The sequence below is a fragment of the Spermophilus citellus genome, assembly GCF_964194105.1.
Source record: "Spermophilus citellus genome assembly, chromosome: 3".
NCBI classification, from domain to species: domain Eukaryota; kingdom Metazoa; phylum Chordata; class Mammalia; order Rodentia; family Sciuridae; genus Spermophilus; species Spermophilus citellus.
In genome coordinates, this window is record NC_138184.1 from 191,698,017 (window position 1) to 191,722,537 (window position 24,521).

At 33.3% G+C, this 24,521-nt stretch overlaps 1 protein-coding gene and 1 long non-coding RNA gene across 2 annotated transcripts in view; one reads left to right on the forward strand and one right to left on the reverse strand.

Annotated features, from left to right (window-relative positions):
* Positions 1-24,521, forward strand: part of SAMTOR (S-adenosylmethionine sensor upstream of mTORC1) — a 79,592-nt gene that overhangs the window by 27,803 nt on the left and 27,268 nt on the right. Inside the window, exon 3 of the mRNA XM_081283608.1 lies at positions 3,194-3,364. Within this exon, the coding sequence (XP_081139734.1) occupies positions 3,194-3,364 (171 nt within the window). The remainder of the gene's footprint in view (positions 1-3,193; positions 3,365-24,521) is intronic.
* The window catches only part of LOC308643623, a 738,763-nt gene continuing 717,449 nt past the window's right edge, over positions 3,208-24,521 (reverse strand). The window contains exon 2 of the long non-coding RNA XR_014020759.1: positions 3,208-3,373. This is a non-coding gene — a long non-coding RNA (uncharacterized lncRNA). The remainder of the gene's footprint in view (positions 3,374-24,521) is intronic.

Sequence of the window (24,521 nt, forward strand, 5' to 3'; positions counted from 1 at the left end):
ATAGTTGTAGATGGACCTTGATTTTATTTATTTATTATATGTGGTGCTGAGAATTGAACCTAGTGTCTCACAAATGCTAGCCACTAAGTTACAACCCCAGCCCCCCTCATTTTATTTTTAATTCTCAAAATTTATTTGCTATGAATGGGAATTCAGAGCCATAGTGTCTTCTTTTGATCTTACATATTTTGTACACCCACATATATCTCAGGAGTGTCCTGTAGTTGCTTCATTCTTTCCCTTTATCATCATGCCTCCAGAGATAAGTGCCCTTTTTCCAAGGTGACCCCCTACCTAACACTGTTCTGTCAAGACTCTCACCTTTGCTAACAGTCCTCCCTGTCTACTTTCCAGGTTCTTTTCTTTCAACTTCCAGTAGCAGATGTTCTGATTCAGTAGGGCCCAAATCTTGCCTTATGTTTTTCCCATTTAGATTTGGATTTTCTCTTGGTGGTGAGGCTTAGTTTGTGTTATGTGATTTTGCCACTTTTATCATACTTTACTGTCTTACACAGTCTTTACCTGACTCACTATAATTTTTGTGGCTCAATAACTTTTGAATATCTGCAATTTTATGTAGTTCTACCTGACGGAAAGGTAAGTACACTTTTTAATCTCGTGTTTCATGTCTTAATGAAATGCATCATTTTAATATCAATTCCAAGTTGATGAAAAATTTTTGCTTTTCTCCATCAGTTTTATTTTCTTCATTGTTATGTGATTATTTGTCTTCTTCACAAGTTGAGCTTTTTTTTTTTTTTTTTTGTGCTGGGATTTAATCCAGTGCCTTGCACATCCTAGGCAAGTGCTTTATTAACGAGCTACATCCCCAGACCTTTATTTATTATTTGTTTGTTTATTTATTTGAGACATTGTCCCCCCTAAGTTGCCCAGGCTGACCACTAACTTGAGATCCTCCTGTCTCAGCCTTCTGAGTAGCTGGGATTATAAATGTACACCACCCTGCCTACTTGAATCTAAGCTTCTTGAGGGTAGTCATCTTCAATTTTTGTCATCACAATTTATTTTGTTATCAGCTATGTCCTCCACATTATAGGAACTTAATAAATACTAGGATAATGATGGATTTCAACTCCTGTATATAATATAGTGAACACTAAATCTACATAGGATAAATTAAAGAAGTCTTACATCTTACATAATAAGAACTAAGTAAAACTGAAGTTGAACTAATGGCATTCTGTATGAGAGAAATGAATATTTTCCTCTTAAATCAGTTCTGCTTGTTATATACAGTTGTAAATGACTTTTTTCTTTAATTCTTTTCTTACAATGTGTTTCTGTAGTTTTACCAAGCAGTGTTTGTGGAGAAAATTAGTCTAGCTTTTTTTTTAAGTATGAAATAATAATAATAGTATTAATAATGATAATAAATGATAATGTGGTTAATCTTAAGAATCTAAAAAGAAAGAAAATTAGTTCAGATTCCATCCTCCTTTAAGTAGTTTTGGTTATTAGTGTATCAGTTAATTTTTTCCAGTGTGTATCTCTTGTCGGTAAAGCTAGTTCTCATTAGTCATTTTCCCTTTGTTTCTTGGCTTTAATGGCTAATAAATATTTGAATTGATTCTGTGGTATTTTTCTTGTCCCATTACATGTCTATGTATGGTGTCTTACTGTACTTACCCTATAATGAGATTTAAGTACATAATAAATATTAAGAAAGTTATTTATAAGTCTGTGCTAATCCTAAGTTTCTGATTCAGGATAGCAATCTGACATAGACTTATCTGGGCTGAAATGATACATCCTGAAAAATCTATTTTAACTGTGTAAGAATTGGAACAAACAGGAATGGTTTTCTGAAGGAGAGGAATAATTTCAAAGTGTTACTTAAAAACACTGTTATGTTCAGACTTCTATTCTGTTTGAACTTATACCTTTGTTGCATGTGCACTGTTATGACATGTATTAGGTTTTTATCAAGAGTTCCTTATTCATAACTCCCTCCCCAGAGTAGGCCATAAAAAATAGAATTTCTGGGGCTGGAGATGTGGCTCAAGTGGTAGCGCGCTCCCCTGGCATGCATGCGGCCCGGGTTCGATCCTCAGCACCACATACAAACAAAGATGTTGTGTCCACCGAAAACTAAAAAATAAATAAATAAATATTTAAAAAAATAGAATTTCTTTTCCCTGAGGAAAGTCATGGAAACTGATCTTCCCCTGCTTTTCTTTATTGAAGTTGGGCATAAAGAAATTTTCTACCCTACTTGTCTGATAGGAGGTTATAAGACCATCCTCATTTCAGAAGGGTCCTGCCCTGTGCTCTGGAGGGGAAAATGATGCACAGAGAAGCCAAGAATAATTCAGGCCTTGCTGGGTTTCCATACCTAGACCAGTAGCATTAGATCATACCCTTTTTGTCCAGTCACATTTCAGTGTTGTTGTGCATGCTTCAGTCATACCTATGCAAGGAACTCTCCATAAAAACCCGAAAAGACAGGGTTTGAGGGCTTTCAGATAGCTGAACACATGGAGGTTCATGGAAGATGGCATGTCTGGAGAAGTTATGGAATCTCCTTGCCCTTTCTTATATACATTACCCTATGCAGAATTGCTTGCTTGCCAGTTGTCTGGTAAAGAGAAATCCCCACACTTGTTGAGGTTACAGAAATCTTTTGTGGTGTTATGGTATGAGAATACAGTAATACCGGTTTGGTTTTTCTAACATAGTATGATACCATTTCTACCTGATCTAGTTGTTATGCCCTTTCTTAAAGCAAATAAAAAGAAAAATGATCTCTTAATATGTTAACCTGACTTTGTTATGCTAAACCAAAAGAAACTTTAAAAAAAAATATCTATTACCAATAAAGCTAGCTCCAAATTAACTCTCTGCCTATTATTTCTGGGTGTTGTCACTGAATAGTTATCTAAACTTTGCTGGAGGGACTTGTGTTTTAGTTTATATTAAGCCATACACAGGTATATCTATACCCCTGAAGAACATTTTTTGTTGTTGTTTATTAAAGATAATCTATGATCATTCCATGTTACATAACTATTTTAACAATTTAAAAGTGCTACAAATTGCTCAAACTTGCTTTTGTCTAACATTTAAAAATAGAACTCTTTAATTTGGGAGTTTTCTCTAGGGATTGATGGACTTTTGTCCATTTTATTTTAATCATATCCATAATTTTAAAATACAACTTTATTTTGACTTATAGTGTATGCAGAGAATATTTCCAAAATGGTGGGAAAAAAAAAGCACTGGAGAAAGATGAAAAAAGAGCTGTACTCGCCACTAAGACCACTCCAGCCTTAAACACACATGAATCTTCTAAACTTGAAGGTCATTTAACCAACCTCAGCTTTACAAACCCTGAATTTATAACTGAGTAAGTATACTTTTTCTACTTCAATTAACATTATCCTAGGTAGCTGTTAGTGAAAAATAGTATAGTTTATACCAAATAGAGGGCACTTCACTTGCTCCTGTGGTAATATGTTAGTCTGAGAAATAAAAATTTATAATATTATTAGGTATTAGGTAACTAGCATATACTTTAAGAAATATCTGGAAAATTAGTGGTTCAGTAATGTATGTTGTCCTTGCTAAAAATGAGAAAAAATAGTCTATTAAATGTTATAATAAATGATTCTTACAATACAAAGAATCAAAATAGGAAAATTTGGTGAAAACCATTGAATTTAAAATAACTGTCCACTAAGAAATTATAAATAAGTGAAAAGAATGAAATATTTTTAATAGTACCATTCTTTGATTATGATTTGAAAATCTGCCAACTAATAATATATCACAATATATATATAAGTACAAGCTTTGTAAGTACACGAGTATTATAATCCAATTGATAATTAATAGTATAAAAATTATTTATGTATCTTAGTGCAAGAATGGATTTATGATATCAAGTAATATTTTATTAATTGTCTGCAAATGCTAAACTTAAATAATTCTGTAAATATTCTTGATAGATGCTGAAAACTAACAATGAAAGTAAAATTACAGTCCCAAATAATTCCCAAACTGCAAATACCACATAGCATTACCTTTGGTTACTTTGATCTTATACCATGTTCAAAATCTCTACTTAAAAGTAATTCTACTTAAAAATGAATTAACATTTTTGAGTAGTTCAGTAGGAATACTTTTCCCTATTTTATTTTAATCATATTCATAATTTTAAAATATAACTTTATTTGACTTATGTGTATGTAGAGACTATTTCCAAATGGTGGAAAGAAAAAATCATTTGAATGGTTCAGTAGAAAAAGACAAAGCAACTTTACCTTTATACAAAATTACTGTAAAGCTTATAAAATGTAACAATTTAACATCTCATATCTTAAGTGTTATGGACATTCTTAACATATGTTTAAAATGTTGACTAATATAAGAAAATAGATAGTTATACTTCGTCAAAACAGATTAATATGGAAAGTATGAGTTCTAGAATATCTGTGGTTCTTTTCTATAGTCTATTTCATTATTGAGAATCTCTTATTTATACAGTCACTGTCATCATATTTTCCTTTCAGTCTTAAACATGGTTTTATCCCTTTTATTTATTTGGGTTTATTTGTTTTGTTTTGTTATTGTTTTGAGGCAGGGTTTTTCTGTGTTCCCATGCTGGCATCAGACTCCTGGGCACAAGCAATCCTCCTGCCTCAGCCTCTAGAGTAGCTGGAACTACAGACATGGGCCCAGCTGAACATTGTTATTATCACTGCCTTGAAGTTCTTGTCTGCTAAATCCAACAGTTAGGCTAACTCAGAGTAAACTTATATTTACCTCTCTTTCCTGAGTTTAGACCACACTTTTATGATTTTTGTTATATGTCTCATAATTTTTTGTTGAAAACTGGACATTGTTGATAACATAGCATAAAAACTCTCATTTTGGATTTTCCCCCAAGGTGGGATAGAGGTTTTTTAGTAAATTGCCTGGACTTAATCTATGGAATTGGATCCCTTTATAGTTAGTATATGCTGATTTATATCAGTCCTTTTTAAAAAATAAAAATAAATTAGTTTCTTTAGTCCAATTTCCTTTGGTTTGCACCTGGATCTGCATAGGTTATGGTCAAACAATGAGGAGTGGTTGTGCTCAAACACCTCTGGCAAGGATTCTGTTCTTTGCCAGAACATGAACTTTTATTAGGGAGTACATTTAAAATTCAAGCAGTTTTCAACTCTGCCTTACCTTTTACTTCTGCCAGACCTGTTTGGGTCTCTCCTACATATATACATAGCCTTTTTTTTGTCAGTCATGACATAAGGCTATGTGGAGACCTTATCTAGTCTGACTATGTCTATTTCATTTCTAGTATCCTTCTGTTTAGTTTCTGATTGTTTCTTCACTCTCCATCTCAACACCAATCAAGACTAACATGGCAACCTGAAACTAGCATAGTTGATTTTCTTTATTTATTTCCACCAAATTTGTTTTACTGATATTGCTTCATGTAGGTTTTTTCTTTTTTGTTTTTTCTTTTTAGTTATACATAACAGTAGAATCTATCTTGATATATTTATACAAGTATGGAGAATATCTTATTCTAATTAGGATCCCAGTGTTGTGAACATACATGTTGGTGTGATTCATTGTGGTGTATTCATATATGTACATAGGAAAGTTATGTCACATTCACTCCACTGTCTTTCCTATTCCTGTCCCCCCTCCATTCCCTTCATTCCCCTTTGTCTAATCCATTGAACTTCTGTTCTCCCCCTCCCACCACCACTTTATTGTCAGTTAGCATCCATATATCAGAGAGAACATCTGACCTTTGATTTTTGGAATTGGCTTATTTCACTTAGCATGATAGTCTCCAGATGCATCCATTTACAGGTGAATGTTATAAAGTCATTTTTCTTTATGGCTGAGTAATATTACATTGTGTATATAGATCATAATTTCTTTATCCATTCATCTGTTGATGGGCATCCAGGTTGGTTCCATAGTTAGCTATTGTGTATTGTGCTGCTATAAACATTAATGTGGGGCTGGGTATATAGCTCAGTTGGTAGAGTGCTTGCTTCGAATGTACAAGGCTCTCAAGGCCCTGAGTTCAATCTCCAGCGCCCCTAAAAACAAAATAAAACAAAACAAAACATTAATGTGGCTGCATCACTATAGTATAATGATTTTAAGTCATTTAAATATATGCCGAAGAGTGTGATAACTGGGTCAAATGGTGTTTCCATTCCTAGTTTTTTGAGGAGTCTCCATACTGGTTTTCGAGTGGTTGCACTAATTTGAAGTCCCAAGAACAACAACAACAACAAAAACAACAACAACAACAACAACAACAACAAAACCCAAAACACAGAAAAACAAAAAACAAAGGAGTACAAAGTGTACTCTTCCCCACGTCCTCATCAGCATTTATTGTTACCTATATTCTTGATAACTGCCATTCTGGTCAGAGTGAGGTGAAATCTCAGTGTAGTTTTGATTTGCATTTCTCTAATTGCTAGAGATATTAAACATTTTTTATATATTTGTTGACCATTTGTTTTTCTTCTTTTGAGAAGTGTTTCTTTACTTCCTTTACCAATTTGATGGGATTATTTGTATGTTTGTTTGTTTTGGTGTTAAGCTTTTTAAGTTCTTTTTATATCCTGGAAATTATCACCTTATCTGAGGTGAAAGGTAGCAAAATTTTTTCTCCCATTCTGTAGGTTCTCTCTTCATGCTCTTGATGTTTCCTTTACTGTGAAGGTTTTTAGTTTGATACCATCCCATGTATTGATTTTTTATTTTACTTCTGTACTTCAGGAGTCTTAAGAAACTTAGTTCCTAAGTTGACATGTTGGAGTGTTGGGCCTACATTCTGTTCTAGTAGGTGCAGGGTTGAGTTTTGTGTAGAGTGAGAGAGAGGTATTAAATTTCATTCTAGTACATATGGATTTCCAGTTATCCCAGTATCATTTGTTGAAGAGGCTATGTTTTCTCTGACATATTTTTTTGGTGCCTTTGTCTAGTATGAGATATCTGTATTTATGTGGGTTTGTCTCTCTCCTGTTCCATTGGACTTCATGCCTCTTTTGGTGCCAATACCATGCTGTTTTTTGCAATAGATGCAGAGAGTATATTTGACAAAATATAGCATGCATTCATGTTTAAAACACTAGAAAACTGCTGCACTCTGGCTGGGCACAAATCACGAGCCACTCAAGCAGGAACAAACTTTATTTCTGAACTCCCGCAAAGGCCACCCAGGAGACCTTCTCCCAGGACACACCACACACCAACCTGAAATCCCTCCTCTGGCACTTCCCCAACCAAAGCGAACTCTCCAGGATTCCCCAACTTCAAAGTAGCACAAGAACTCCAAAGTAGAGAACTCCAAAGTAGCCCGTGCCTGAGGTGGACAGCAGGGGTCTAATATACAATTGAATACACAGCTTAACATAACCATCATCATCTCAATGGCTCCCACTCTTTCTGACTTGGCTGTGGCTCTCAACAAAAAACCTAGGGATAGAAGGAACATATCTCAACATTGTAGAGCTATATATGACAAACCCAAGGCTAAGTGGAGAAAAACTGAAAGCATTACATCTAAAAACCAGAACAAAAAAGAAAGAGATGCCCTTTCACCACTTCTATTCAACATAGTCCTTGAAACTCTAGCCAGGGCAATTAGGCAAAAGAAAGAAATTAAAGTGATAGGTGTAGGAAAAGAAGAGCTCAAACTATCCCTATTTGCTGATGATTCTATATTTAGAAAACCTAAAAAGCTTCAATAAGAAAACTTTTAGAATTCATAAGTGAATTCAGCAAAGTAGCAGGCTGTAAAATTAATACCCATAAATCAATTTCGTTCCTATATACCAAAGATGAATCAGCTGAAAGAGAAATTAGGAAAACTCTCCCATTCACAATACCCTCACTAAAATAAAATAAAATGCTTGGGAATCAATGTAACAGTAGAGATGGTAAACCTTAGAAGATGGAAAGATCTCCCATGTTCTTCGATAAACAGAATTAATATTATCAAAATGACCATATAATCAGAAGCACTATACAGATTTAATGCAATTCCTATTAAAATTCCAGTGTCATTTTTCATAGAAATAGAAAAGGAAGTCATGGAATTTATTTGGAAAAATAAGAGGCCCAAAATAGCTAAAGCAATAATCCTTAGTGAGAAAAGCAAAGCAGGAGGCATCACAATATCAGACCTTAAATTATACTATAGAGCTATAGTAACAAAAACGGCATGGTATTGGCTCCATGTCGGTTTTTATACCCTTTGCTCCATCAATTTAGTCCTGTCCAGCAGGAAAGCTGCTGTTTAACTTAGCCAGCTCTGACTAGGAAGAATTTTCATACCAACTGAGCCAGGGATGGGGATGATAAGAGCAGCTCCAGGCAAGGATACCACAGATCCCCCACTCTTCTTAACCTACATTCAGCTGGTTTTCATAAACATTCTTTTTTCAACTTACTTAGCCTTTGTTTGAGCTGCAGAATTGTTTTGATCAATTTTTCTAGTTTCCTGTTTTAAAAAAATATATATTTTAGTTGTAGTTGGACACAATATCTTTATTTATTTTTATGTGGTGCTGGGGATCGAACCCAGAGCCCCACATGTGCTAGGCAAGCACTCCACCGCTGAGCCACAACCCCAGCCCCTCATGGTTGCTTTTTAAAGAGTGAATTTGCCATCTTTTTCGTCAATCTTTTTCTCTGCTTCCATTTAAAAGGAGTAAACTTACATTGGTTTTAGGTATTTAAAGAAAAATACCCAAGTATGACTGTCATAGGTCAGGATTTACTTCATATTAAAACTAAGCATTAAAATAACTTAACCTACAATGACTAGATTTACATTTTTTCATTCTAAAAACTATACTTACTATGTCATGTGGCACCAACATGTAGATGTAGACTCCTTCTTCCTATTTTTTCCACCATTCTTGAGGTCTGTATTCTACTTATATGGAACTATTTTCTCTTTTCCTTGAGTGGAACATGCTTGTCACTTTCTGGCAATTGCAAAATTGCAAATGCCATATATCCTCTCCAGATAAACTACTGCTCTGTGTGTGTGTGTGTGTGTGTGTGTGTGTGTGTGTGTGTGTGTGTGTTTATGTTTTGTGTTACTGAGGATTGAACCCAGCAATGCTTACTACTGAGCTACATCCTCAGACCTTTTTATTTTTTTATTTTCAGACAGGGTCTTTCTAAGTTGCTTAGGGTCTCACTAAGTTGCTGAACCTAGCTTTGAACTTTCTGTCCCTCTGCAAGCCTCCAAAATTGCTGGGATTACAGGCTTGCATTACCATGCCTGGCTATTAGACTATAATTGAAGCATCTTCTCCTTACCAGCTTTCCCTGAACTTTCCCTTTACAACCAACATTGAGCTTTTCTTATACCTCTATTGCTGTACTCATTTGCTATTTTATGTATGTTTTTCTCACAAATAAAACAGATGTTTGAAAATTTTGTATATAGATATTATAGATATAGAAAAAAGACCACACAATCATTTAGTCTAAGCCAGGTGTGATGGCCTCCTGCCTGTTATCCCACTGAGAAGCTGAGGCAGGAGGTGCAAATTCAAGACCAACCTGGCTGACTTACTGAGACCATCTCCAAATAAAAAATAAAAACAGACTGAGGTTGAGTGCCCCTGTGTTCAATCCCCAGTAACACCAAAAACAAACTCATTCTGCACAATTTTCTTCTTAAAAATCTAACATTGTATTTAAATAAAAAGTGATTTTGAATCAAACAGAATACTAAATTTTCAAAAAAAAACCCTACCCACTTATGTACTCTGTTTAGCATAGATATTATCATAAAAGATGTATGTAAGTGTGTGTGTGTGTGTGTGTGTGTCTGAAATCTGTTTAACTGCTGACTTTAGTAAGCAAATTTTATCATTTTTCCAGTCTTATCTCAAAATATCTATTCAAGTTATTTTGATTTCTTGCTTCAGGTAGTGACTATTCACATAATAAAGTTACCTTTTATTATTGCACTTACATTTCATGAATATTAAATTAAGAACCCAGTATTGCCACAGAGTTATTTGTAAGTCATTTGTATCTCAAAATTGACATATGGCATTTTTAAAATGTGTGTATGGTGACTGGAAATTTTAATCCCAAATCCAGTTAGCCATTCCTCTAAAATTAAGATAGCTAGGGTCCACCTCCACTTCAGCTAGTACATAGATTTTGTAATTGTTGTAAAATAAGTACTTACCTTGATGTTCCTAAAGTATTTGTTTTTTTTTTTTTTTTCCAAAACATTTATCAAATAGACTACATTCTAGGCCATAAAACATACTTTAACAAGTTTAAAAAGATAGATAACCATACAAAGTAGGTTCTCGGATGACAATAAAACTGAACTAGAAATCAAAAAAAGAGAGCTAGAAAATATCAAAATATTTTTAGATTAAATAAAGCAACCTCTAAATAACACAGACATGAAGTCTCAGGAATTTCAAAATATTCTGAGCAAAATGAAAATATACCTTAACCAAATTTGTGTTATGTAGTGAAAGCAGTACTGACAGATATATGTGTATGTGTGTGTATGTGTATATATATATATAATATATATAGTGTATATATATATACACATATGTATATAAATAAACACACATACACATATGTTTTCACATATTCTCATGCAAACATATATATGAAAGAAAAGATGTACAAATTAGTAATATAAGTTATTACCTTAGGAAACTGAAAAAGAAAGATTGACTAAATCTAAAAAAAGCAGAAGAAAAGAAATAATAAAAAAAAAACCTAGAACAGAAATCAATGAAATTGAAAACAGAAGAACAATAGAAAAAAATCAGTGGGATCAAAATTTGGTTCCTTGAAGGCATAGATAAAACTAATAAACCTCTTGTCAAACTAAACAAGGGAGGGGTAGAGGTACATATGTACATATTACTAATATTTGAAATGAAATGAAATGAAAGGTCTGTTACTACTGATCCCATGGTTGATGAAAGAATACTAAATGATTATTATGAACAATTATGAGGCCACAAATTTTATAACTTGGATGAAATGGGCCAATTCCTTAAGAGACACAATCTACTAAAATTCACACAAGGAGTAATAAATAGATAAAGGTTTATATCTGCTAAATAAATTGAATCAATAATTAATAGCCTTCTAAAACAGAAAGCACCAGGCCATTATAATGGTAAAATCTACCAAACATTTAAGAAAGCAATGATACCAATTTTTCTGAAAGAAAAATCAGGAGAAAACTTACATATTTATTTTCTGTGTGGCCAGCAAAATCTAGTTCTAAGGCATTAAACCAGTCTTATCTTTTTCTCATCTGAATTAACATTGATTTGTCCTTACTGATTATATAAACATGATTAGATAATGACTGAATTTATATTTGGGAATTAAGTTATACTTTAATTGTTAATGATAAACAAGCCTAAAGCTAGTAGAAAACTGTGAGAATTCATCTACTTACCTGACAGTATTGCTTTTTAATATTATTATTTTAAGAAAACATTTCAGTAATTACAATTGAAAAGCTATATCTCTGTGTCAGGCCCAGTGGTGCACATCTTTAATCCAGTAAAGATTGACTAGAAAGGCTGAGGCAGGAGAATCACAAGTTCCTGGCCAGCCTGGACAACTTATGGAAGTCCTGTCTCAAAATAAAAAGGACTGAGGATGAAGCTCAGGGATAAAGTGCCCCTGTGTTCAACACCCTGTGCAACAAGGGAAAAAAAGAAAACCTGTACTTCAAAGTGTAATCACTAAGTTTCTTTCTGAACTTCTCTGCCTTCTTTTTGGCCAAGTTCATCAGGAGAGTTCTCATTAAGTAAGCAACCAAGATATATTGTTTAAAGTCCTTTCAGACTAGTGTTAGTTTTACCCAAATAGAACTCTGTTGTTCAAAGTAAAGAAATTGAGAGGACTCATAGCATAGAGACTTTGTAGGACTCTAACAGGTTATGCCCTCTTTCTGAAGGACAATATCATGGAAAAAATCTTGCTGTATATACATTATTCTTTCTTTAGATATTTAGGTTATTTCATTTCAATATTAAGCCTCTTTCTACCTGAACTTCATGTCCTTGAGATGATTTCCCAGAAGTAGATTCCTGTGTTGAAGAGTATAAGTGGCCCTTGGCCTTGTACATATTTTTTCAGAAAGATAATACTAATTTCATTGCTTCTTGCAGGATAAATTTTGCCAAAACTCGCCGGCATTGATACTTTGATTTTTTCACTCTTTATTGTCATTATATAATAAAATGGCATTCTGTTGTGTTAATATGCATTTCCAACAGATATATAAAATATAATAAGAAAAATTTAATTCATAAAGTAGAAAGAACTAATATGAAGTCAGGAAAGTAAAACATTGTTTCTGAATGTCTAGTACTTGCTGTGCAGAAGCATGGCATGTGTGCTGTCATACTTTCCAAAATCCATAATAAAAATGGTAACTGATTACAGGATTGTTCTCACAGATCCTGGGCTTGGCCCCAGAATCCATTCTAGCACTATAAAAAGCCATTAACAATTAACCAGTGGGGCATGATGGCACATGCTTGTAATCCCAGTTTGGGAAGCTGAGGTAAGAGGATCTCAAATTTAAGGCCAGTCTTGGAAATTTAGTGAGAACCTGTTTCAAAAAAAAAAAAAAAAAATTAAAAGGGCTGGAATGTAAAGGATACCTGGGTTCAATCCCCAGTAAATAATTAACCAGTCATTATAAGAGAAGAAACTCATCTATAATTTGTGTCCATTTTACATGTTATTAATAGAAATACAATTTTGACTCTAAGCTTATTATCAACTAAGAATGCATGAATAGGATCATTTCTTTGTTTTGTTTTGTTTTTTAAATATTTTCCTCAAGGATTCTCTGTTTATATCATTTACCTACCTAAATATTGGGATCTTGTTTACCAATTTGTACAAGAAGGATGCATATAGTTATTGTATACTTGATTCATATAGTTATTGGAGTAGGGACTTAACAAATGTTTCTCTGGTGGAAGGAAGGACACACAGATGAGAAAAACAGAAAGCAAGGTAAGGAAAGTAAAGAAGGAAGACATTTAAGATAGCAGAATCATGTTTTTATAATTATCTTGAGGCTCAGTTGTTATGGTTTGGATGTAAGGTGTTCCCCAAAAGCTCACATGTGAGACAATGCAAGAAGGTTCCAAGGAGAAATGATTGGGCTGTGAGAGTCTTAACCCAATCAGTGAATTAATGTCCTGTAACTGAGTGGTAACTAAAGGTTGCTAGGGTGTGGCTATAGGAGGTGGGCATTAGGGGCATGGCTTTGGGGTGTATATTTTGTATCTGGAAAGTGGAGTCTCTCTCTTTCTGCTTCCTGTTCATCATGAGAGCTGCTTCCTTCTGCTATACTCTTCCACCATGATGTCCCACCTTACCTCGAGCCCCAAGGAATGGAGCTGGCCTTTTATAGACTAAGACCTCTGAAACTGTCAGCCCCCAGATAAACTTTTCCTCTTCTATAATTGTTCCGGTCGGGTCTTTTAGTCACAGCTGTGAAAAAGCTGACTAAAATATCAGTTAATTGGTGGAGAAAAGGAGTGGTGGCAGCACACCAAAGGAAAACCATAAAGAATATCAGGTGATACTTGTCAATTCAAGAGTCTTACTATGACTTTTATTTCCATTCTGCTATAGAACATAAGATTTTGGATATATTTTTCAAGGGTTTGTGACAGAGGGAATATAATACATAGTAATAGATAATATCTAATAGAGAGGGAGGACCTAATTAGACATATTAATGCTTATTTTGCCAATTAAGTTTATGATAGTTGAAAAATGATTTTTGTGGAGGTTGCCTTTGAACTTACTATCCTCCTGCCTCAGTCTCCCAGGTCTTATTTATGAAGATGTATATACTGACATATATAGTTGAATCTGCAGGAAAGTTCTTAGTTTATTGAAATGTTAATAGGAATAAATTTGTGACTACAAAAACCAAATCTGGAGGCTTAGTAATAATATTAAGTCCCATTTAAAGGAGTGTATGACATAAATTATTAGAGCTGTTTTTTTGAGAAGCAGAGTTTATTACCAATTTCAAAATTTTCCTTCCTAGGTTTTTCTTTATTTTATTTGTTTACTTTTATGTGGTGCTGAGGATTGAACCCAGTGCCTCACATGTGCAAGGCAAGTGCTCTGCCACTGAGCTGCAGCCCCAGCCCTAGGATTTTCTTGATTTAAAAAATGCATAGTAGGGCTGGGGTTGTAGTTCAGTAGTAGAACTCTTGCCTGGCATATGTGAGGCACTGGGTTCAATCCTCAGTACCACATATAAATAAATAAAAATAAAGGTCCATTGGCAACTAAAAACTAAAAAATAAAAATAAAAAAATACATGCTAAAGCCGGGTGGGTTTATAATCCCAGGGGCTCCAGAAGCTGAAACAGGAGGATTGCAGGTTCAAAGACAGCCTCTGCAATAGCTAAGTGCTAAGCAACTCAGTGAGACCCTGTCTCTAAATAAAATACAAAATGGGGCTGGGGGTGTGGCTCAGTGATCAGTGCCCCTGAGGTCAATCCCAGTACCATAAATAAATAAATAAATAAATAAATGTGTGTGTGTATATATACACACACACATACATACATACATAGTAAGTATTTTAAATAAGCAGAAGCACATAGTCTACACTCAGCAGTTACTCCTTTTTTTTTTTTTTCTTTTTAAGGTTAGGAAGGTAGTTTCTTTCTCAGTTTTAGTACTTGCTTAGGAAATAGATGTGGGAGACTTCTTTTCTTCTGTAAACAATTTGTAGTCAAATGAGAGGAATCATATACAAAAACCACAAAGCCCTGGGCTTTCTTATAAAGACCCAGAGTGCTAGATGTGGAGAATGAAAGTAATGATGAAATTAGGTTAAAATATTTGAGTACTAGCTCTACTGGAAAATCTTCATATTACTAATACCATAATCCAGAGTGTATAAAAAGAAAAATGATGACCACAAGATATTTTCTACTGAAAGAAATTCTGTCTGAAGAATTCATAAAATAAATGTGTTTCCTTAGGAAGAGTTTAAAGCATTTCAAAAAATTTTTGTTAATCACAGTTCTTAGAATTCTTAATGTGTTTCTATGAACTATGTCCCCAACTATTAAAGATTTACTCTATGAAACAAGTTTGACTATTACTTTTGTAATTGTAATTAAATCTAATTTGATCTAACAAAGAAAATAAAGCTAATGAGACTTAAGCAAGATTATATAAAGATAATTTAGGAATTGGAGTCTTCTGTGTTTTCTTTTAAACTAACAAATTACTGTTTTCATCAATAGGATACATATTAAGAGGATTTTCTTGGATTTAATGATTAAGAAGTCATTGACCTTGAGGGATTAGTGCAATGTTGAGGGTGGCAAGTAAATTTCAGTGCTTTGAAGTTCAAGTGGGAGATTTACAGAGTATTGATACTCTTAAGAGAATTGTTATAGTAAGTGGAAAGGTTAAGAGGATATTGTTTGGAAAGAAATTCCGATAAGGTGTTCTCCCCAAATAACTACAGCACACATTTACCTTTTGTACATATTCCTATAGAGTAAATTAGTTCTGTTTTTAGCCACTTAAATAAAATGAATTCAGGCTGAGGATATTGCTCAGTTGGTAAAGTGCTTGCCTTGCATACACAGGCTCTGGGTTCAATCCCCAGCACCCCACCTCCACACACACACACACACACACAGATAATAATAATAATAATAATAATAATAATAATAATAATAATAATAAAATGAATTCGTTTTTATGCTAATACAATAGCATTAACAAAGTTAGGGGACACAGAAAGAGTAGCAGTTAGCTAAAGCCCAAATATGTGTATATATAGAATTGGGTTGATTGATTGAAGAGAAGGTTGTATTAGTGCTGCAACTTTAATCATCACTTTATATCCCCATGAGGATTCCTTTCTTCAATCTATTCTTCAGGACTACTTCAAAAGAAGTATTTTTAAGGACTGCTCTTTTTAACTTCCTTTGTAGATAAGTATTTCTATCTATAATTTGGGAAAAAAATTTAATCACTGATTATACCCAAAATTCTCTCATTTGAATTTTCTACTAGTGAATGCATCTTTCCCAATTAAGTAAAGTAAATTGGCATAAATTCAGAAAATATTTAGTTATTATGTGTGGGCTGTTGGAGGGTGATGGTATTTAATTTTTTGTTGTTGTTATTTTTTTCTTAAATTGCTTGAATTCTGATAAATACAAATTATTCATCATAGCATTTTCAGATGAGAGTCAGAATTATTGCTGTGAAACTGTTATTTTTAAGGATAGCACTGTATAGATTATTGCTATGAATGCCATACACATGATATTAATTTTCAGAGAATTCAGATGAAGTATATTTCAAGCTAGAGTATATTGAACACGGTTGGATGTAACTAAAGGGCAATGAAAAATCATACTCAGATATTAGGAGGAAATGTCAGTAAGATGTACTTTAAGTGGTAGAATGCTTAACCATCAGTTTGTGCTATGATTTTTATTTTGTTACACTGCCTAAAAATAGGATGACCGAATGCCCTGTTTTATACAGTCCCAGTTTATGTTTACTAATGCTCTTTTATATTAAAAAAAATCCCAGTTTGTACTATAAACTTTATGATGATCTTAACTGTAAAACACAAACCCATAATATAACTCACTTATAAATGACAAATGAGATAGATTTAGATAATAGACAAACACAGGTAAATGTACATCATGACCCAACAATTTACCTTTTTGCCAAGCAAGACTGGATACAGAAAAGGCATAGAATGTAATAACTAAAAACAGGTATTTTGTCTAAAAAATATGTAATTTAAAATGAGAAAAACCCATGGCCAATGGATGAAATATGAAGTGACCTCAGCAACCAGAACATTTAAAGAAAGAATTTAGTTATTCAAAAAGTAACATTTACTAATATTTTCTAGTTCTCTATGCTAGGTAATGATGAAAATAGATAAAGAAGTGTAAGATTTTTTTTTCCAAAAAAAAAAGCATAATATAAAGGGTAATAAGTGTATGTAAAGTTACAGATGGCTTAGTTTATATTTAAACCTTAAGCTTCATCTTTCCGTATTACTACTGTTGGTTGCTTATTAGTATGCATAGTTGTATGCAAGTTTAAAGTATTCTTAGAGCAATGCTATAATTTTCTGTTTTATTTTTTAAATAGTAACTATTTGGTAAATAAACTAATTGGCTTGCATTTTATTTACAATCAATTCTTTTTGACTAACTGTAGAAAAAGCATATCTTAAATTTAAAAACATCCCATGTTTTACAAATTATCCATTCAGAAACATAGTTTTTAAAATTTTTGATACAAAAATCATAGGTTGAATGTTCTTTATCTAAATGCTTGGGACCATAATTATTTCAGAGTTTGGGATATTTGCAGCATCATGACATATTGTACGGATGGAACCCAAATCTAAACATGAAATTCATGTTTCATATGTACTTTACACATATGGTCCGGAAAAAATCTTTGTACATTTTTAATAATTTGTGCATTTGACTGCAACTCATCTCATGAGGTCAGGTGTGGAATTTTCTACTTGTGGCATCATCTTAGAGCTCAAAAGTTTTCAGATTTCAGATTTAAGAATTTTGTGGAACAGATTTGTTAAGCTCTCAGTGAACTAAGAAACTATAACTTATCTGTATGCAGATAGCTCCTTTTCATACATAAAGAATTCCTGAGAAATGTTTTTATAAGAGTCATGGAATAATTTGAAGGTTGGACAACTATTAAGCATAAAAGAAAATTCTTAATTATACCTCATTCTTTAAATAGAATTAGTAACAGTATATTTCTGTTATGTTATACATGTTTTGTAATATTCATAAAAATTGAGTACACAGTTGAATTTTTTTTCTTCTCTGTTACATGTCCAGTGAGTTATGATTTTGAAAGGTGGAATATTCACGGCTTTAAGCAGCCTTCATGAATTTTATCTTTGTCTCAGTTTTATTAAGACTGACAAAACTTGAGTATAATTTTAATTTTCCAGTTATGTTTCAGTGATGGACATTGCAAAAACAAGTGTAATTTACAGTGACATACGTAGGGAAAAACATGAACCACACTTTTTAAACACCTTCATCTGGTATTCAGTGACTTCTCACTTTGCTTATAATCTCATTCTTTTGACAATGTATGATGATGCTATTGAAAGCATGTTGCGAGAGGAGGGAGAAAACAGGTAAGAAAGCATGGATAAATATAAAGACTATTGCTGATTGTAAAATAAATAAAAGATATATAAAACTCCTGTGAGATATAATACTCAGGTTTGGGCAGCATCTATAGACCTATAGTGGAGAATGAGATTTAAATCTTTTGACTCAAATTGGTTTTGAGTCTGAACTTTTCACAATGTCTGGGCATGGTAGCACACTTCTGTAGTCCCAGCAACTCAGGGAGCTGAGGCAGGAGGATTGCAAGTTCAAGGACAGCCTCAGAAACTTAGCAAGACCCTTTCTGAAAATAAAAAAAAAAAAAAAATGAAAAGGACTGGATATGTAGTTAGGATAAAGTGCCCTTGGATTCAGTCCCCAGTACCAAAAAATAAAAATAAAATAAACCTTTCAGCATGAAGTTTATGGGAGCAGCTGCTCTTGAAAGAGATGCAGTAGGAGCTGAAGCCCTCTTCCTTCTTGACCACTTTGTTTTTTACCAGGCCTCTGAAATTTATTCCCTTTCCTTCCCTGGCTTTCTTCCTCTATTTTTCACTTGGTCAAAGGAGACTACCTAGTCATAGATTAGCAAATTCAAAGCAGGCTTCTTTATAGATTAGTTGTAGTGTTACATAGAATTCTGTGAACTCTAAGATGTTTTCCTGCTATGTTGTCCCATCCTTCCTCAGTTCAGCTCTGTTTATGGAAAGGCACATAACAATAATTCATAAATTATATAACAATTACCTAAATTATATTCCTGCTGTGTAAATTTAAGAACAGTAACTTTATATTGCTTATTATTATAGTATTTATTTAAAGCTGTAGAATGCCTGGCACATAGTACCCAGTATGTTTTTGAATAAATGAAAGAAAAATACAGACATAATCTAATACAGAAAGTTTGACCGTTGTTTTGCTTCTGGAGGATGCCATGTTTTAAAATTAGAAGTGTGGTTTTAGAACTTGATCAAAAAAGAAATGTGAACCTATGGTGGGAGTCACCTTTAAAACATACAAGTTATTAAAGAACCAAAGCCATCTGGGTTTTTTAGTACCTTCTTTCTCCGAAGTAGTTTTTAGATTTCAAAGAAATATTGTTACCTGTGTGAATATTTATCTAAGCCAGAAGTGATAGTGTCACAATACAGAACTTTAGACTGTAAATGTGACTATGAAGTAGTCAAGTATTTCAGAGATAGTAGTATCACTCTATCACAAAACCTTTAAGCAATTTTCATTGCTTTAAGAACCATTCAAGAGGAAAAACCTATTCCTCCTCCAGAGTTCTTTGTACTATTTATGGATTAACTCTAGATTGAATACATACTTATAATTAGATAAGAGCAGCTTTGAAAACTTGGGAAAGGCTTTTATTTAGCAGAATCTACAGTATTCTAAGTAAATTAACCCATTCTCATAAAATCACAAGAGAACCTGTATCTAAATTCCATGTTTTCCTTAGGCCTTAATAGTGGATGAGAAATTATGACAGGATTAGAGAATTCTGAAACTCTTAGTAAATAGCCCCGTGGGCATTATAATCTTCCTAACCATTGCAGCTTTCCACACCACTGTATTAGATTGTAAATCTCTATGGAACAGATGTTAGAACTGTGTTATTTTCTGATATATCCCCCAAACTTAGCACAGATATAAAGGAAAGCAGTAATTTAGTGAATTAATTCTCTGTTAGAAGAGTCTTTGGGGTTAATTTTAACACAAATTCCTAATAGTGACAACCTCATCATTAATTCTGACTTTATAACATGAAGATGACTTAATTGAGGTTAGAAACAACAGGAAATTAATAGTATTTTGTGTTCTTTGTTTTCTTTTTATCCCAGATATCTTCAGTTTTATATACTATTGAGTAAGGTGATATGGTCCAAATTATTGAGAGTAGGATGGGTCATAAACCTATCAGATGAAAACATTATGCTTGATCCCAAAGAGATAAAGGATTAAAATGTTGAAGAATAAATTATTCAAGAAAGTTTTTTTTCTTTCTAAAAGAGAACTTTTTATCTTTAGAAACCATAAATAGTCTAATATCTCTATCTACTGTAGGTGTTCTTGCTCTTATTTAAGACAGTAAATTCAGTTGCAGCCTCCTTATTTAAACACTCTGAGCAAAAAGGAGATCAGTTCAAGTGACTGCCATGAAATTGGGGTTTCTTAATACAGAAATAAAGAGCATCAATAAAAGGGAAGAATTTTTTAAGTATATCAGATGCAGATTAAAAACCTTAAGAAGACACAGGGGTGAGAATATATTAATAACATTGAGAGTGAGAGAAGAGACCAGCTATTTTAAAGATCAGCAATAAATCCAAAAAGACAGGTATATTTATAATAGGGGAAGAGTCTTATTTATCTATAGTAATTACTAATGATCATGATGAATAACCCTGTCAAGAAATTGTGTTCATTAAGTCACTTTAAGACAGATGTCTGTATTAAGTCTTATAAGATTTTCATTAAATATAAAATATACTTTCAGTCACTAGACCCCTGCCCTTTGTTAAAGAGTCATAGCCTACCACAGAATTTTGGGTTATTAAAAATACTGCAATGTAGGTTGCCAATAAGTTGCTTGTCATAAATGATAATAGATGAGAAAGTTGAACAAGCACTATTTAAAAATAGTAAGCAGTGTCCTGTATGCATCTAGGACCTGAACAGACACTTCTCAGAGGAGGATATACAATCAATCAACAAGTACATGAAAAAATGCTCACCATCTCTAGCAGTCAGAGAAATGCAAATCAAAACCACCCTAAGATACCATCTCACTCCAGTAAGATTGGCAGCCACTATGAAGTCAAACAACAAGTGCTGGCGTGGATGTGGAGAAAAGGGTACACTTGTACATTGCTGGTGGGACTGCAAATTGGTGCGGCCAATTTGGAAAGCAGTTTGGAGATTCCTGGGAAAGCTGGGAATGGAACCACCATTTGACCCTGCTATTGCCCTTCTCGGACTATTCCCTGAAGACCTTAAAAGAGCATGCTACAGGGATACTGCCACATCGATGTTCATAGCAGCACAATTCACAATAGCTAGACTGTGGAACCAACCCAGATGCCCTTCAATAGATGAATGGATAAAAAAAATGTGGCATCTATACACAATGGAGTACTATGCAGCAATAAAAAAATGACAAAATCATAGAATTTTCAGGGAAATGGATGGCACTAGAGCAGATTATGCTTAGTGAAGCTAGCCAATCCCTAAAAAACAAATACCAAATGTCTTCTTTGATATAATGAGAGCAACTATGAACAGAGCAGGGAGGAAGAGCAGGAAGAAAAGATTAACATTAAACAGAGACATGAGATGGGAGGGAAAGGGAGAGAAAAGGGAAATTGCATGGAAATGAAGGGAGACCCTCATTGCTATACAAAATTACATATAAGAGGTTGTGAGGGGAATGGGAAAATAAACAAGGAGAGAAATGAATTACAGTCGATGGGGTAGAGAGAGAAGATGGGGGGGAGGGGGATAGTAGGGGATAGGAAAGGTAGCAGAATACAACAATTACTAATAGGGCATTATGTAAAATTGTGGATGTGTAACCGATGTGATTCTGCAATCTGCATTTGGGGTAAAATTGGGGGTTCATAACCCACTTCAATCTAATGTATGAAATATGATATGTCAAGAGCTTTGTAATGTTGTGAACAACCAATAAAAAAAAATTAAAAAAATAAAAATAGTAAGCAGGATAGCTTTCCTGTGTTGTTACCAATTTTTTAGGACATAATCACTTAGGACAAGGTCATGGGAGAGTATAAATCCACATGTTAGCATTCTTTATAATTTTGATTTTTTTTCTTCCTTGTCAGATCTGCTTTAGTCATTTTTTACCTCAATTTAGCAAAAAATGTTCTTCCGAAGAAGAGAAACAGGAAGTGTCTGATCTCTTATAGATGTTTTTTTTTTAAATTCCCTTTCATTTGTGTTAGTTTCTTTGTCAAATCTTATAAACATTTTCACAAGACTTTTTTAATTAAAATCAGTAATTTCTTCTATTAACTTGCCTGTGGGCAAGGAAACTCAGTTTATTGTAGTATGTTGCAAGAGAGCAAATAGTAGGAATGCCATTGTGGTTGTTATTCAAGTTTTAGAACTCCTCCTTGTCCCTTGGGTGACCCTACTTAACAAATGAGGTTCTTAACTATTATAGGTACTATGTGGGAATATTATTCAGGGTTCTCCAGAGGGACAGAAGCAATAGAATATGTATACACATAAACAGTGAGAGAGGTTTTAAGGAATTGGCTCCGTGATTACAGGAGTTGCCGAATTTGAAATCTGCAAGGCATACTGAAGAGACAGGGAAGAGTTGATGTTGCAGCTTGAGTCTGAAGGTAGTATGGAGGCAGAATTTCTTCTTCCTTGGGCAACTTCAGTTTTTTCTCTTAAGGCCAGCCAGTGATTGGATGAGACTCACCCACATTCTAGAGGGCAGTATGTTTTATTCAAAGACTGCTGATTTAAATGTTAATTTTATTCTTAAAAACAAAAATAGAATACTTCACAGGGACATCTGGATTGGTGTTTGATGAAACATCTGGGTACCATAGCCTAGTCAAATTGATATATATAATTAATCATTTTCATTTTCATGTAGTACATACTGGTAAAGCTTATACTGGCAAGATATATTTGTGAATGCCCTTTACAAATAGTCTTGTTAAGATTCGAGAAAAGATTTATGAATGTTTTTATAAAGTATATAAGCTTGCAGAAGTAAATTACTAGCATGCAGTAAAACCTTATTAATTTGAAATTCATGATTATTAACAACTCATCAAAACTGGTAAAGGAGGGGCTGGGGATGTGGCTCAAGCAGTAGCACGCTCGCCTGGCATGCGTGCGGCCCGGGTTCGATCCTCAGCACCACATACAAACAAAGATGTTGTGTCCGCCGAAAACTAAGTGGTTTTATTCTAGTACTTAAACACTTTTAAAAAAATTACTGCAGACTTTATATTTTATTTCAGTTATTTTTTTTCTTTAGTATAAACTGTGGATCTCACATATTTGGGGTTCAGACTGTATGACTCAATACCAATTTATTTGAGTTTTTTTTTAATCGATGACTCAGAATACATCTAACTTAAAAGTTTATATATGTGGCTCAAGCTATTCTACATTCTGTTCCTTTGTTCTAAGTTTAGTTTCGATTTACTATATGGTTCTGTATATTGTTTAATTTCTGATTTTATTTATTTATTTTTCATTGTATTAGTTCAAACAGAAGCTTCTGCAACAAACAGAAGCTTCTGGGATATGTTGATTACAATTGAATTAATGTAAATAAATTTGGACAACAAACATGTTTTCATTGCTTTGTTTTTCTGAAAAAAAATATTGGGATCTTCAAAACACATTTTATTTTTCAGAACTTTTTTGTATAGTTTTGTGTCCTTAGATAATAAAGGGATATTTCCTTATAATATGTTCTATCTATTATAAGCAAAAACTGTTAACAGTGAAACCATCATTTAACAACAACAACAAAAATATGTTGTTAGGTATACAGAAAAATAATAAATCATATTTTCTTATTTAAAGTCTAATTCAAATATTGTTAATTTCTACTACCATTGTGATTTTTCTTCATTTTTAGAAGTCTAGTCAAAATTTATTTTAACTGAACTTTCAACTTAGTCATTGGTTTACTCATCTTTATTAATGGCTTCAAATAAGCAAAACAGATTTCAGAATGATCTTAGTAGCAAGTATGTATACATGTACACACACACAAATGCACAAGTGTCAGTCCTTCTTGTGTCTTTCTCTAACCATGGAAGTAAATATTTTGAATAATCTTCTAAAATTTTAATGATTGATATAATGTAAAAGTTGTATTTGAGTGTGGTGAAATAGGCAGAGATGCCCTATTTGCTTCCTAGACTTTATTCAGTCAAATAACCTAGGTACTGTTGCAAGGGGATATTACAAATAATTAAGGTTACTAAACAGTTGACACCTTCTTATATCCTAAACAGAGTACCAGCAAAGCCTGCCTAAACTTTTGACCTTCGGAATTAGGTTTCAAAACTGTTTGTAATTTGTTACACAAAAGTAGAAAATGAATACATATTGTCAATTTGTTTTCTATGTGAAGAACTACATTCATAGTATATTCATTTTACTGTGGTCAATTACATTGTATCCAAATAGCCACTTCTATATTAGATACAGTAAGCATTATTATTAAACACTCAGGCTGCAGAGTCAAACTTTATTTTAGTATCATCTGGTATCACTTACTGACTTTGGTGTATTTTTTAA